Source organism: Phaenicophaeus curvirostris, chromosome 5, assembly GCF_032191515.1.
Source record: "Phaenicophaeus curvirostris isolate KB17595 chromosome 5, BPBGC_Pcur_1.0, whole genome shotgun sequence".
Lineage (NCBI taxonomy): Eukaryota > Metazoa > Chordata > Aves > Cuculiformes > Cuculidae > Phaenicophaeus > Phaenicophaeus curvirostris.
In genome coordinates, this window is record NC_091396.1 from 45,688,456 (window position 1) to 45,705,102 (window position 16,647).

The 16,647-nt window shown below is 39.2% G+C and overlaps 1 protein-coding gene across 1 annotated transcript in view; it reads right to left on the minus strand.

Moving 5' to 3' along the window:
• Window positions 1-16,647, minus strand: part of SPTLC2 (serine palmitoyltransferase long chain base subunit 2) — a 79,898-nt gene that overhangs the window by 40,878 nt on the left and 22,373 nt on the right. Inside the window, exons 3-9 of the mRNA XM_069858596.1 lie at window positions 15,475-15,629; window positions 14,318-14,466; window positions 13,866-13,990; window positions 9,112-9,205; window positions 6,476-6,581; window positions 5,414-5,633; window positions 3,494-3,620 (exon numbers count right to left, since the gene is read on the minus strand). Of these exons, the coding sequence (XP_069714697.1) occupies window positions 3,494-3,620; window positions 5,414-5,633; window positions 6,476-6,581; window positions 9,112-9,205; window positions 13,866-13,990; window positions 14,318-14,466; window positions 15,475-15,629 (976 nt within the window). The remainder of the gene's footprint in view (window positions 1-3,493; window positions 3,621-5,413; window positions 5,634-6,475; window positions 6,582-9,111; window positions 9,206-13,865; window positions 13,991-14,317; window positions 14,467-15,474; window positions 15,630-16,647) is intronic.

Consider the following 16,647-nt stretch of genomic DNA (forward strand, 5'->3'; position numbering starts at 1 on the left):
CACAAGACGGTCTTCTAGCCAACTACATGCAAGACAAGTAACACAAAGTAAATCAGGGCAGACATACAGCATAGAGCTAGTAATGTAGAGGTGTTTCAGAAGCAGTACCAGAAGCACCACTATACCAAGACCCATAACAGGGTTCTGCCATTGCTTTGGCTGCTGGAGCACTTTTGCAGTCTGGATGAAGGAACAGGTAATACACTTGCATTCATATATAATTATACTCCCACAACTTTCTTTAGAAAGACTGAAGGTTGCTAGTCACTTACATGCATAAACAGTACAGAGAATTAACAGATTACTTTGAACACAAATCAAGACACAAGAAACTACTGTCCCAACTGAGGCAGCACATTTGCATGCCAACCAACTTATGTTCTCTATAAGCAGCATTTCAGCTTTTCATAGCATTTGTATTTTGTCTGTGCTGTCTCCTACTAATATCCTATTTGGTCACTGGCACCTTGCTGGAAAGATCTGAAAGGAAATTTTTTTTTTAAGTTATGTAAAGTTTTAGTAACTACAACACCTCATAATCTAAGTTCAGAGCCTCCAGATGTTTCATTAGTATCATAGAATAACCAGGTTGGAAGAGACCCACTGGATCATCAAGTCCAACCATTCCTATTATATTAGATTTATAAATAATCTGAAGTATAAGAGAGAACTAACTTTTTCTTGCATTTATCCTCAAAATGGAACTTTTTCCTACTACTTATTCCCCAGATACAGACCATTTCAATCTGACATCACAATTTCCACAAAGTTTTCATGCAGTGGATGACAACAGCTTTTACAAATGGTGTGTGGTAAACAGAAGCAGGCAGACAAAGAAGCCACAAACACTCTTTTCAAGAAAACATTCTTGAAGCCCTTAAAAGATTTAGCTGTGGTCCAAAACATGTTGTAGGGAGCTAGCTGTCTACTGTTCCACTCCTGTGCCCTTGTAAAACCATTGCCCTGTCTCAGTTTTCATTCATCCATTAGTTCATCTGGACTAATTTAAAAGCAGTGAGATTTTCATAATAAACAGTTGATTCGGAGGTGCTTACTAGTGACCCAGTCGAACACTATTTCTCTGCTTGCCTTCCACAGTTAACAGCTCTTACCAGCACCACTCTACTCCACATTTACTTGTAATAAAGCCAACTGCAGGCAGTGGTCCTCCAGAGCCCCACCCATTAATTCCACAGAATCCAAAGAAAATTTTTTCAGCCAAATCCCTTAAACAAGGAAAAACTTGGATATGCTACCACTAAGCAGCTGTTCAATTCACCCAATTAGAATTCTGCTAACTTCATCTACAGAAAATGCCCTCTCGAAGTAAAATTATCACTAAAGCCTTAAGACAACATAAAAAAATGCACAACTGGGAAACAGCACTGTGCCGGGAAAACAGAGCAGCACTTTCATGCAAGGATCATCCTCTGAGGTGCTTATCCTAGTTGAAGGCTGACTTAAGATACTTAGAAAGCCAGTAACACTTTCACGAGACCTGTAGCGGAGGAATCCTTTCTGAGTACGAGCAGACACGACTCCAACTATCCAGCTGTTATATCTAGCACTGCCAAAAAGTGCCACAGTTTGTATAGAAACTGGATGTACAGAGGCATCTTCAAAATGACACAGTTTTGAAACACCAAATCCACTTCTTTTCTCAACAGAAAGAGTGGCTAGGAATTATGGTACTCCTTAGCACCAGTTTAGCAGGATGTAGCTTGACATGCATTTTAAGCAACATGACAGCAAAAAAAGGCCTTTGGAGTTTAAGATGTATTTTTTTTTCCAAATTGGTGCCTTTCAGCTCTGATAGATCTTGCTGGCATAACAGCAGGAGAACGGTTTGGATTGGAAGTTGCTTCCATTCTTCTGGCTTGAACGAATATGGTTGGACTCGATGATCCAGTGGGTCCTTTTCAACCTAGTGATTCTATGAATATCACAACATACCCTCAGAAAGGGACAAAAACGCCTTAGTTTGAATACTGCAAGCAAATAAGGTACACGTTCCTTGCTTCCCATTTTATTAAGCAAAACAGACACTAGAAGGAACCCAAAATAGGCACTGCCTGAGCAGATCACAAACTGTTTGCAAATCATTAGCTAAGAAAGACCTCAAATACTCACTTTGAAGATGACTGCAACACCCCCAGCCCTTTTGCACAACTAGTAGTGCAAAAGTAGTAGCAGTAGTAGTGCAAAAATAGTTTCATGCAGTTTGAAGCTTGATTAATATCTGTTCTCAAGAGCAGCACTGGGGACAACTCTTGGCTGGTACAAGTATCTCACAGGGATCATTCAAACACTCTCTCCTAGCACAGATACAGGCTCCTGCCTGGCTACACTTGCCTCACTGGTGGCTTCTCTACTGAGCAATCACCAACACTGATTGCTGACATTAGCTCTGTTCTCAGGTAATGTAAGCAAACTTTGAAACACATTATAAGACAAAATTAAGTCATTTTTCCAGCGAGGTTTTTCACTGAAGGAGTTATCTGACAGGTTAGTCGGTGATTCACGTTCAAAAGCAAATAGTTTTTCAGTATACACCACCACCTTGTGGCCACATGCCTGAAACTCCCATAACTGAATATATTCTGTAGCTTGAATTCTAAGAGCCTCTGAACTGAATGCCACTGACAGACTCTCAGCAAACTCCACTGTCACACTATGTGAGCTGCTCACAACTTTTTAATTACCTGCGGAGAGGAAAAAGTATCCTACATGCAAACTGCTGTACCATTTCAGTTTCAAGGCAGCTTACATATCACAACTGCAGGCTATTTACCTCTTGCTGTAACTGAAGGAAGTTTCTGCCTACTAGGCAAATGAGACAAGAATTTGTATTTTTGACTTTGAATGCATTGAGACTAGTACAGGTTTGCCTTTTCTTACTTTCATAATGAAAAAGGAAAACTAAGACATTGAAGACGAACATGCAGAATTTCTTCTCCTGGTGCATTAAGTGCACTAATCTTGAAAACTGTCCCTAGCTCTCCAGTAAAAAGGAGTTTCAGAAACTTTCAGAAAGTGCAAGAAACATTTCCATATTTAATGGAGGTGCAAACATCAGTACATACTAGAGATGCAAAAACCATTGCCTCTGCAGTAACCAGCACACAAGACTGTAAAATCTAGGCAGCAAAATGCTCTAAAAGTAATCCAAAAAGTGGGGCAAGTAACAAAGGACAAACAATGGGGAAGAGAAAGAAGGATGCTAGAAAAATTAGACAGAAAAAAAAAATCAATACAAGGCAATACTGTGTCTTAGACAGGACTAATAACTTACCTCTAGCTGGAGATTCTTATTCTGTTATTAAGCTGATATGCCAAGCAGGATGGTGAATTGTTTTACTGCTTCACAAATTTCAAGTCTACATGTGCTAACAGGTACATATGAACACATCCACCGCATGAATTATCAGTTAAGGTGATAAAGAGGATCTGTTTGGCTTCCTCCTGCCACATGCTTACTATCAGAAAGACTTACCAACAGTTGTACCATCTTCACCCATAATGCACTTCATGGAGGTGATGATTTGCTCCACAACAGGAGGTGACATTGATGTTGCATACACAGCACTGTGCGAGTATGTCCTGAGGTAATCAATCAGTTCCTAGCAAAACACAAAAGTCATCAGACGTTGCCTTTCTAGCACTCGAAGAAACAACAATAAAGCATTTCTAAGTGGAACAATGAAGCAGGCCATCACAAGACAGCCCTTTCAGAACGTCCTGCAGGGGAACAGGTATCTCAAGGATTGATTTTACAGTACAAGTAATAAACAGCTGGAGAGTGAACAGCAGGGAAATAAGAACTCGTAGTGATGTCACAGGGCAAGACTATGTGTTGATTAAAGACAAATGCCTATGACAGACTGGTTTAGCTAACAGCACCAGCACTGGAGTGCAACAAGAAGTTTGCATTACCAAAGCTGTAAGCAGGCAGTGTTTCACTTATAACATTGGGAGCATAAAACAAATGCCGTAGCGGGAGCAGGATCCATAGGTGCTTATGTACCATGCTCAATATAATTGTTTCCCCACAAAAGTCACCAAACAGGAGAACAGGTCACAAAATATCTTCTCCCATTTATCAGCACAACACAAAGCAGCAGGTGTAATTTAAGAGTGCAAGAACTCAGCCTGTCCCTCCTGCATTTCCCCATTAAACACACTTGCTACATTTGCTAGAGGGCAAAAGCAGGTTATACAGGAACAAAGGACCAAGAAGCCACAGATCTAGGCTGCCTGTTGTTAACTAACAAAACCACTCTAACATACCCAGATCACTCCAGCAAAATATTATAAAGACCAGTGTGAATGCCAGGACAGATTGTTTTCTGCTACCATAAAATTAATAACCACGGCCCTGTAGATAGCACAAGCTGGGGACATAATCTAGAAATGCACAGAAATGTTCGATTTTTTGTTGCTGTCTGTCTGAAGTCAGAGTTAAATGAAAGGGAGTTGTAAAGGGATATTGAAATAAACTAGATAAGAAAGTTTTAAGGCTTCTTGCCTCTGAAGCAACCCCTCAAACAGAAGCTAAAAGACAGTTGTGAAGGACTCTTAGCTACTTCACCTTATGCCAAGGGAGTCAATTCCACTGGCTCACTATCTTTGGAAAAAGATTAATATGGTGCTCTCTTCTCAGAAAGATGTCAGAGTAATTTTAATCCAACTACAGTAAACATCCAAAGAGGAACATCTGCAAGCCCCATCTCCATTTGGATGGGCTGAAGTAATTGTCACTATTAGTATGTAAAAAATAATTGTCCTGGTGGGAAAATGGTAGAATTTTCCCTCAAATAAAGCTTAGAAGCCTAACCTGTGAGATATATTTAAGGATACGAGAAAGGGGACATGCAATAGTCTTCATCATCCCTCCCTAAAGGAGGGCTTTGGCAAGAACAACACTTTCTAGTAGTACTTTCCAACTGAAGAGAGTAAGTAGCAAAAAAAAAAAACCAAAAACCAAAACCCAAAGAAACAAAAAGGGAATAAGTGTCTTTTTAGAAAGCAAACTTTTCAAGTCCCGAGAGAATCAATTCTACTACAGTAACCTAAGAAGGGGATTTCCTCCAAACAGGCTGAAAATCTTCAGCTTTTGGCAGTTTTCCCTGCAGGCCTCATTGAAAGTAATAGTAAGAAATCCCTGCAGTTCTAAAAACACATTACACCACTACTGGGCATAAACAGAGATCATCGCTCACAATGTAAGAGCCATACAATTATGAGGTGTTTTACTAGACTTCCTGCATGCACTGACTTCCATTGTTTTAGACAGCATGTAAAATTATGAAGCAAATGGACAACCAAGATACTCGAGAAACAGATCAACTTTGAAATGCTTAGTTAAGGACTCCACCACCAGCCTGAAACAGCCATGAGATTTCCAGCTTTTTACCTTCTTGCCCCCAATGTATCCTCCAGCAGCTCCAAAGCTTTTGGTGAATGTTCCCATCATAACATCCACATCTTCAGGATTGAGTCCAAAATAGTCCACTACACCCCGGCCACCGGGACCCAGGGCACCTATACTATGAGCCTCATCAAGGTATAGATAGGATTTGTACTTCTTCTTAAGGGCAATCACTTCAGGCAAACGGACTATGGATCCCTCCATACTGTTGAAAAATAGAAATTCAGTGTAAGTTGATTAAATGGTTGGGGCCTCCTTATAGGGCCTAGGGAAACTACGCTTGCTTTTCTTCACGCTTTCAGTAATTATGAACACACAAATTGCTAAGCACATTATGTTCTGCAGAGATAGAAAAGATAACTCCTCCTTGCAACTGGGGCCCAGATATCTATTGTCTACCTTTTTAACATCTCTAGGATATTGACATGTAGACTAAATAGTAGCATCAACAATAAGTTAAGGCAAAGAAATGTGTTCAGTGACAATTTTATAGATCAATTGTCTTGTTTTAACTTCCGCCCTAAAGTCAGTATTCTGATCTGACATCCACTTACCTGGTGTTTTTAAGTTTAAGAATTGACTAGGCTCTAATTAGTAGCATTCCAAAACATCCCATTTTGTGCTGAAAGTCACTATGATTTAAATGCCTAAACACAGGTAAGCCTACTACATGCTCCGACTCACTCTCAGCAAAAACATTAAGTTTGCACAATTCCATTCACACTAGCATCATCTAGTGAACACAGAAAGAATGGAATGGACAAGCAATTTAAGACCTCAGCTCTGATGTAAATCAGTTTAGATTAAGTCATTTCTACAATCTAATCTGGATGTGGGAAGCATTCCGATAACACCAGTTGCAGATACAGTACTAGCAACAGAAAGTCCAGGATGTGAGACATATATAGCTCAATTTGATTTGCAGATGAGATTAATAAAATAATTATGAAGTGAAAATACTCATAGTTTGATTTGGCAAAGGAACCCAAATACTAAGCAGCTAGATCTCATGTGGAGGGTCTTAGGAATACAAAGAATAGTTTGTACCTGTATATTCCTTCCACCAAGATAAGAATTTTTTTCCAGGGCCTCCGTGTACGAGGTTGCCCATGCACAATAGCATCTTTGAGCAGCTTCTCCAGGCTTTGCATATCTGCACCAGAAATTACTGTTAAATGGTACCAAAACAGCTACTACCTTGAGCTTTGACATGACTAAAGACAACAATACTCCAGAAATGCACAAATTGCTCCAGTGTGGAGGACAGAAATTAAAGGGAATGTGTGACTGTATGAACTCCAAGGAAGAATTTCATGATCCTAAGCTAAAAGCACAAGTTAGACCATTAGGCACAAACATCAAAAAAGGAAGGAAAGGGAAAAATAAAGGAAGCTGTCTTATTATGAGGAAAAGGAGGAAAGCATTTTGGTAGTAAATGTATCATTGAGGATCAAAACAATGCAAAAAACCCCAAGCAAGCTCAAGGATAATTCACTAAAGTAGAAGACAGACCAGAGAACAGGACAAGGAGCAAGTGTACTTTTCATTGCTTTAGTTTTAGGTTGAAAGGACTGGAGGTATATAACAGAAGCTACTAAACTGAAAATGAAAGGAAGAAAAAAGAGCCAACGGTGTAGGAAAGAGAACAGTGCTCAGCACGTAACAGAAGCTAAACAGGTGAAGTTGTTAGTACCAATGTATTCTGAAACCTTACTAGATTTGGATACAAACACTTGATATGATCCTAAAAGATCTGATTAATGTAAGCAAATAAATACGCATGGAATCAGTCCTAAAAAAACCTGAAGAAAGGAGTGGGAATAGGAGTAATCAAGCTGTAAAAGCTGAAGTGCTGAGCAAGAGACAGATAGAAACACTAAGACATGAAAAAAAAAAAAAAGCATCAACAGTCATGAAAAAAGGACTGGTAGGCCAGGGCAGTTGTAGCAGTGAGAAGAGCTTGTGAACTAGACTAGAGATTACAAAGCAAAACAGATCAGTTGGATTGTTAGAAGGCAGCTAATGTTCAGAAAAAGACAAGGATGAAGAAGTCAGCAGTGGAGTTCCTGCCTCCAATAAATCTCTCAAAGAAAAAAGGACAAATTCAATGGAGTTAGGGAGAATAATAGAATATAAACTTCTGGTCTGATTGCTCAAAGAGGGAAAGAGTGGGAACAAAGTCTGACCTTAATAAAAATGAGAAACTGCAGAATGAAGTAGAAAAAAAAAGAAAACATTGAACAAGGATTTTAAGGGGGATTTTTCTCTCCCCCTCAATAATTTCTAAAAAGCAGAATGTGAATGAAGCCATTGTCATCTCAGGAAAATAGAGCTAACTAAGGCAGCATAGATTACAGTAAGAGTAGGTCTGAGAACACATACGTAACTATAAACTGAACATCACTGTAACAAGCCAAGATCTTTGCTTGTATTTTGCCTTCTGACACTGATGTACCACGCCATTCTCCTTCTCAGATCCCCACTACCTGTAAGGTTTCTATCATAGAAAATTCCCCAGTCTTCACCATTGGTAGTCTGTACCTCATTCTCACAGATCATGTATTCTTCCTCATCACACCAGAGCCTCCAAGGCATTCTCCTTGTACCCAGACCTATGTTTGTCACCAGTGTTCTTTGAAATTCTGGAATTGGATGTAATGTTCAGAAATATGCCTATACAAATGCAGAAGTTGAATGCAAAGCTTTTGCGAACTCACTCAGCAATCAAGATTTATGAAGAATTAAAAATAGTCACCATATGTTACAGTAAGGAAAGTTATTCAAACAATAGAGAACAAGAGAGAACACAAAAGAGACAATAAACACAGCAGAGGATCCCCCTATCAAGTAGGACGAAGTCACCCAAGCTTTGCCATCACCATCATATGCTTCAAAGAGAGCGAGAGTCACGGTCTCACAGACTATTACCATGAAGAGTACTAGGAGCAGGTGAAGAATGAAGGTAGCATCATTACTAAAGAAGGACAACCAGGTACCTCTTTCACTGAGAATAAGAGAAGGAAACATTTAAGTATATTTGATCTGAAAGCAAATATGTCCTTTGGAGGAAGCTGAAAGTAGCAAAGTGAAAATTCTGTGCATTTTGCAAACAAATAATTTAAGCAAGTAACTCAATGAAATTAATCTACGCTTCACATCCCAAAAATTCCTTTTGTACTACTTCGTACCAATGCATGGCCGTTTAGCTTAGCTAGGATATCTGCATTTGTAAACTCTTATTGCTGCTGGATTATGTCAGCATCTGGTCCTAAAATTAAACTTTATCCTCTAAATTATAACCCAGACCTCTACAAGACTGCGTTACTATGTGACACAAACTGTTAGAATAGTCTAACCATGCTGAGCTACCCAAGTAACAATCAGCAATGTAATACACTAGTACCCATAGACTTTCCAAAAGGCATCATGTTCCTCTTCATATGCAGAGGATGTAAGCCAGAACCAGCTTCAGGATTAAAATGTTACTAGTTGAGCCTGTACCTATCGAAAAATATCTAATCCAGGATGATTAAATTCTCAGTAGCAGCAGTCTTCTGACCTTTCAGGTAACCAGCAATTGATTTCCTTGCATGAAATTGGATTTCCAAGGTTTAGAAGACAGAAGAGATTGCATCTGATCTACAGGATCTGCAGAAAGGCAGAGTCCACCATCTGATACTTACTGTTGTGCTTAAAGATTCGAATAGTTGCTCCTGACAGTCTTGCTCCAAGCACAAGTGACGCATGATTCAGTTCATCACTCAAAATCAGACAGCCCTGAATTAGAAGGGGAAAGAGGAAGATATTGAAAAAGTTATGTTTCATAGCCAAGCATGTAACACCTTTCAGCTCTGAACTGCTAAGAGATCATTTAAGAAAAATTTCCAACATAAATGCAGCTAGCCCAGGCGAGACTTGCTAAGAAACAACTTGCAACCTTAATATAGCAAATAAAAATACATAACTGCCGTTAACTGAAAGAACCACTTAAGCTGCACTTTCCCCAGAAGTTCTACAGTTCAATCTGCCTGAATATCTCCTGCTGCTGATTATTACTCATCCCCCTTTGCAGCCAGGTAAACCAGAGAGCAGAGCAGCTTGCTACAGTTCACTCAGGGAGTCCACAGTGGTGACAGGAAACAGGCCACTCAGATTAAAGACCTTATCACAAAGCTGCACCACTTCTTACGGTAGGAGGTAACCACTGACTAAACCCACGTATGCTCAGTGGTACCATAAAGAATCATTTTCTTGAATGAATGTAACTATGAAGTACTTTATAGATGGAGGCAAGAAACAAGAGACAGGAAGTAGAAAACAAAATTGCAGAGTGAAACAGAAGCTTTCTGAGCCATTAAACACGACGTTGAATTTGTTTGCTTTTTCAAAAAAGGGAATATACATCCTTGAACAAATATCAGAACAGGATAATATCTGTTTTGGGAGCAGCAATGATTACAAGTCAATAGATGATAGGTTGAGCATTGAGTCACATTATTACTGTGTGCTACGGGAATGCATATTGGAGGACTAGTTTGTCAGAGTGCAATAATATTTCTAAATAACCTTAGCTCCCTCCAATTACTGTGCCAATCTGCTGCAACTCCAGAAGTGACTTTAAGTTAAAAAAATCTAGAAAGCAAGTCAAGATGCCAAAGAGCTGACACTAAACACATGCTCATTCTATTCTTCTCTGTTAACAGCTGGTGGAGGGAAGAGTCAAGAACAGATCACTCTGCAATGACCGTTACTAGAAGCGACTGAGAAAAGCATAGCCTACAGTAACTCAAGGAGGTGTCACAAACAAGAGGAATAACTTCTCCAAAACAAAGGAAATTCTGCACTAGAATTGCAACGTACCTAGAAATAGTCTACGTCCTAGGAAAGCCTGAGACTGGTTTTCCCCCAAAAAGCACTTAATCTCAAGTATTCAAGCTGCTGTTTCAAGGACTTGCCCAGCATATTACAGAGTTTGGCATAAGAAGCATGGAAATCAACTAGTGTATGCTCTTTGGAACTACTATACAAAACAAGAAGTATGTACACGACTTGAGAGAGTAGACGCTACTGCTAAACACTACTGTATAAGCAAATGAACAAAGAAATCACTATTCGTGATAGATTAAAAAAAGAGGAAGAAGCATTTAATAGTCTAGAATGAGCTTCTCCATAAAAACACATGAGTTTTTGGTAGAGAAGGAAAATGTCACAAATGGATAAGGAGCCTCTTCTTCCCCACTAGAGAGAGGGCAAAGTATCAAAGAAGCCGCTGGTAGAGTATAGCAATCGCTGGTGACCATATGTAAAACTGAGTGCTCCTACTACCATGATAAGACTTCAGTTGCATCTATCAGCAAACATATTTGAGAGAGTATCCAGAAGACTAACACTAACTGGAGATTACACTATTGGTAGCTGGAAAAAGCAGATACCAAAAATTTCAGACCTACCAATACATCCTACAAGGCAGACAGGATCTGAAGTAGATGTCACATTTTACCACAAAGTACTGCATACAAGAATTGCTTAATTTAGCCCTGAGCACTTAATCTCAAATACTAACATGGAAATTAATTTGTTTTCTTATAGGAAAAAAAAATTCTTCATATATCACCACTAACTCCATTATCTAGCTCCTGTTAGTCCAGAGCTATGAGGAGCTCTGTGCTAAATGCAGTGCAGAATGCTGTTACTAACTAGTTACAGTAACTACGTTAATGACGCTTACTCCAAAATAGGCAAGTTTCAGAGTCCAGCTTACCCTCAAATGGTCTAACAATTTCTGACTATGCAGTCCTCAAATCCCACATATCTGTGGTGTAGACTCAGCACACTTGGCAGTGACTGTCCTAGGCAGCCGATAACCTGGCTACCAACAGCAGGGGTCTCCTGCTGATAACTGCCGGGTACAGAAGGACCCATTTTTAGCAAAACTTTAACAGTGCGGAAATACAACTTCCAGTGTACACCAACTATGCTCATTTTCAGCATCTGCTTACTAGAAGCTGCTGCTTGCAAGGCATAGTGAATGAAGATCAATGAGGTAATGCTGATGAAGCCTTTGAATTCTTTTTGCTGACCAATGCTGATCAGATTATGGGATAGAGTTGGATCCTGCAATACTCAAATTATATTTGTTGCCATTACAAGACAATTCAGAAACAAAATAAACCAAGTGCTTAAGGTTTCTACAGAGCAAAACGAGAATAAGTGGTCTAATATTAAACATACACGAGTAACCTTATTACAATGGTTTGTGTTTTAAGCTAATTAAGTCGCAATACACATGCCCAGGTATGATGTAAATAATGATTAGCTTAAAATCATATCAGTGACTGTCAAAGAAACTCCTTCCTGACAAAGGCAAATGCCATTACTAATTATATTTGCCAAACCTCCAAAAACTTGTGTTCCAAGCAGCTTTGTACGTGAAAATGTATGTAGGACACACAGAAAGACACAAACAGCAGTTAAAAAAACAAAAATACCAAAAAAAAACCCCAAGAAAAACCACCCCAACACCAGAGCCCAAGACTTTCATCAATCATGGGAATCTCTGGGCTTTACTGAATACTCTATCAAAACACTGCAAAACATGCTCTGCACACACAGCCAATTGTGTACTGGGTGGTGCCAGAATTAAGGATTTACGTGAGTTATTCATAGACCATGAAGAAATCAAAAGTGCAGTGAGAAGCGACTTCAGGCACCCACCAAAGGCATTTAGTGAACGTCCTGAACTGTGAAATAGTTCATTAGAGAAGAACCCTCTTCTTCAGAAGAGAGAATTTTCTGTTTGGAGTATTCACATGAGTATAAGGGCACTTCTAGTGTAATGAAGCAGAAGCTTCTTACTATAGTTAAAGTACACAGAAATTAAATATACTCATTACTAACACAGTACAAACTGTTGCACCCATTTACAAAAAAAGCCAGTTTAGTAAATGTGCAAGTTATGTGTATGAAAACAGGTATATTTCATGCCTTGAAATTTACTCTTCAGATTTTCTGAACAAGCTGTAAACTATTTAAGTTCAAATGTGAAAACAAAGAAGCTGAGTAAGATGTCTCAAGGGTGTTCTCAAACTATTAAAGATAGACAGTGGGATCCACATACACAGAAAAAAAGTTTGAATAACTCTGCAGTAATGAGCAATTTGTACTGACGTGCAATAGGCAGAACTCTACGTCAATGTACCCCATTGAGTTCTCAATTCAAAAGGTCTCCTAGAAATCATGAAACATTTTTCTGTTGAAAAGGAAAAATCAAGGAGATGTGGGAAGACAAAAAGCAGAAGAATGCAAATAAAAGATATGTCAGGAGTAACATATGTTGTTCAAAATCACAGCACTGCAGAGGTATTTGACTCCAGAAAGACTAGATTTGAAGCACTGAATTTCTCTCTGGCATTGGACTCAAAAATGTCTTTCATTATGGAACACATCTAATATTTAAAACTTAGTAGACCAAAAGAAAAGAGGCATTATGTAGACAGCGATGCTTCATTGTTACAAATAAAGTAGCATGTGGGAAGACACTACAGCTAGTACAGAAGAGATTCACCAGGAGGAAAAGTTGCTGAGAAGGCGGCAGCAGTTTTATCATTTGTAGATATCACAAGTGGAAGAATTTACAAATTGATCTCAGGAAGCAGAAAAATAAACAGAATAAAAGGAACATAATTCACTACACAGGGACAGAGAACTCTGACAGGCTAGTAATACGAGGCTAACAGTGAACCATTTTCAAGACAGAGGAAACAGTTCCAGTACTTGCACTATTTTGCTTTAAGTAGGAGCTAAGAAAACATATTTTGCAACAGAGAAGCAAATAAAAAGCTCTCTTCCATTTCCATTTGCAATAACTAAAAAAACCCAACATAGTCTGAGATGCAGGATGCTCAGGCTGCATCATGTACTGTTTTATGGGGCACACAGCAAGCATCACCAGTCCTCCCATTTGACCTCGCTTCTCTCAAATAGTTTTTCTAGAATTTGCTCCTTCAAAGGAAGGATTTTTCAGCTATCACTCAAAGATAAATTCTGTATGTACCAACATGCAACTCAGCTTATCTGTGTGTCTCACTGACACAGTCACCTCTTAGTGTCTCAAGAGCATCAAAATACCTTCAGCCAATCAGCCTGTTAATCAGCCACCATTTCATACACTAATGCGTAGCCTGAGGAAGCAAGCCTTAATGTGCTAGGCACTCCCTCAGAAAGAGGGCAAAATCTGGACTGTTACTGGTCCCATGGATGCTGTTTCCCAAAAAGATTTTTGCAAAGGTTAGAGATGCATACCGTGACCTATGGTTTCCAAAGAGAATATCTGCAGGGGTTGCCACTGAAGAAAAACAAACCCAAACAAGTAGCTCTCAGAAAACACAACCAGCAAAATCTTTGTTAGATAAGCTTTTGCCAGTGACTTAAGCCATACCTTGCCAACTAAAGCAGGAATGTTCATAGAGTTCGTTGCAAACCCCATTCCATATGTCATTGCAGATTCCACACCTAGGAATCTAGCAACTAGCTTTTCCAGCTCCTCATGTTTGTCCAAGTTTCCTGCACAAAATACAAATGAGAAATTCAGTGACGAGAAGTTTTCACTATTGCTACATTCTACAAGAGTAACTTCCTCTAACCAGCCTGCTCTTTAAATAAAGGCCCATATAGGAACACCGAAAAAAATATATAGGAAAACATAAGTGAGCCAACTGCTGCACCATGCCAACTAAACTCAGCAAGTCAATTTGTCTTCACTAAGGTAAAACCTTCTTTACTGATTAGCCTAAAGTTCAAAAGCTGGAACAAGTAACATTTGAAAGACCTGCGATCAGACGACACTTGAAAACATACATTTGGGGAAAACCCTGTCTCGCTCCAACTTACCCATCTCCTGCCTAGTGCTGCACACCCCAGCTCCATACTGGGACAGAACTTTAGCTGCTGCTTCTTGGCAAGTTCCCTCCTTCTGTGCAAATCCGAGGTAGTTATAGGAACCCATATTAATAATGCCCTTTATCACTCTCCCCGTGTACCTGTGTTTTAAAAACACCACAAGTTAGGATACCCACAATTTAAAAAATAAATCACACCAGAAGATTCTTATTTCAGTTTCCTAGAGTATACACAGAAATGTTAAAAATAATAGAATTGATCCTTAAATTGTTTTGATACTGCCCCTCCTCACCAAACTGAAGCAACCAGTGAAAAAAGATGCTTTTACTAATCTTATAGTCTCAAACAAGTTCCCAGAGGAGTTGACATTAAAAGGTGCATTTGCTAAGATATTTAATATTGCTTGAGGCTTCTCAAACCCTTTTTCCTCTCTGGCATGTTCCTCCCTCTATTCCAGAAACATACAACTTTCTTTTCAATTACAAAAAAAGAGCTCTAGATCAACTAACTTGGCAGCCCCTCAAGCAGGATATCCTATATCCACAGAAAGGAAACACATCTGGCACTGCTGCGCTAACAACATGTGACAAGGAGATTAAGGATGAAGTTTAGCAGAAAATTTTAATTATTTTGCACTTGAACGCCATGGAGAGAAACGACTAGTTTCACCAAGCACTGCGCTGTAAACCTCTGCGCATCAAACTTGTGATATGCCATTTCCAATTTGTAAAAATCCTCGCCCTTGCACTTCTGGTTTTGTTTCTACAGACTACTTCAGTTCTGACTCAAAACAATCCTGTTAAATTCGGTGTCAGGCAGCAACATTTACTTTAAATGTCAGGACTAATTCTAAATCAGCATGAAGTCACAAGCAGTGGTGCAATCTGAAGTATTTTTTTATTATAGACATATGCCCATGAAATCTTAACACAGTCAGAAGCCTTAGCAAGTAGTAAAAAGATTGTACAAAAATAATCACCTTGGTGGCCAGATGTGTTCCAAAAGAGCAAAATTCATTGATTCAAGCCACTGGAAATCTCAAAACGAACATGTTTCACTGCTCCTTTAACCTCACAGCCTGCAACTTGTTCTTACTAGCCTCCACTTAAAGATAGTTGCTGGAAGCTTTTTCTTCAATTTTGACTCACGTGAATGTCCAGTTATAGTCATGGGAAACTCTCTCCATCATGTCCACTTTGGCCCCTGGCACACTGCAGATCGGACGATTCCAGCTGTCCCGAATGCGCATGTAGAGGTTTCTGTTGTAGAAATTTTCAAAGTCCTGGTACAACGGGACAAAGTCCTGAAACACATTAAAAGCACTCAAAGCAAAAGGAAAGTATATATGTTCAAACAAACTAGGAATAAGAGAAATAAGTTGTCTCTGTCATTCAAGTATAATTTATAAATGAAAAAAGCCAAGAAAACTCAAGAAACAGTTTAGAGCCCTTCATCACAAGTCCTGAAACTAACTTCACCCAAAGTGATTTTAATCCCAGAAAACTGTGCCAGTGCAAAATTATTTGGAGGTGAGACAGGAGCAAAACTGAAGAGATTTATCTGCTATTGCAAAAACCATCTGCTAGACATGATTTCCAAACTGTTTTAAGCTGCAATGCCCCCAAGGTTTCCTCATAAGTAGGTGCTTATTTCTATATAACTTAAGTAGCTCACAGAATCTAAAAGCCATCAACCACAACTAGAAAAAAACAGTCATGGCATTAGGTCACACTTCAAGTCAGAAAGCCTCAAAGAATTCTAACACATAGGAGGAGTGCTGAAAGCAACACAAACTGAATTGGGAGCTCTGAATAACACAACAAAGTCTTGTTCTCCTAATTCAGATGGAACTTGGGATACCTTGGCTCTCTTTCCAGCTCTTGCTGGGTAGTTAAGGAGAGGATCTCTCAAAACATGCAATAACTCCCTTTGTGAATCGCATGGACATATCTTTGCAAGAGACTTGTATTCATACTTCAGAGTTAAAGAGAGCAAGGGAGCATGTGATTGCTTTTTGGCAGCAAACAGTATGCATTTCTCTACTGAATTTGAAGAATTTGAAAACTAAGATACTCTGCTGTTTTATTCTGAATATAACAAATGCATTTAATATAGCAGCACTATCATTAAGGAGGTTATCGTTAGAACTTCCCACAGCTTTTTTCTTCTAATTCAAGCTAGTCAGCTACGTTATGGCACTTCTTTTCTGCACAGCTGATCAGCACTGAAGTCCCACAAGATTTCCTTGCATGAGCATTTCCTGAATTCTAGCTTCCCTTCCAATGTTTTACAGGATAAGTAAATGACTGTCTCAAACAGAT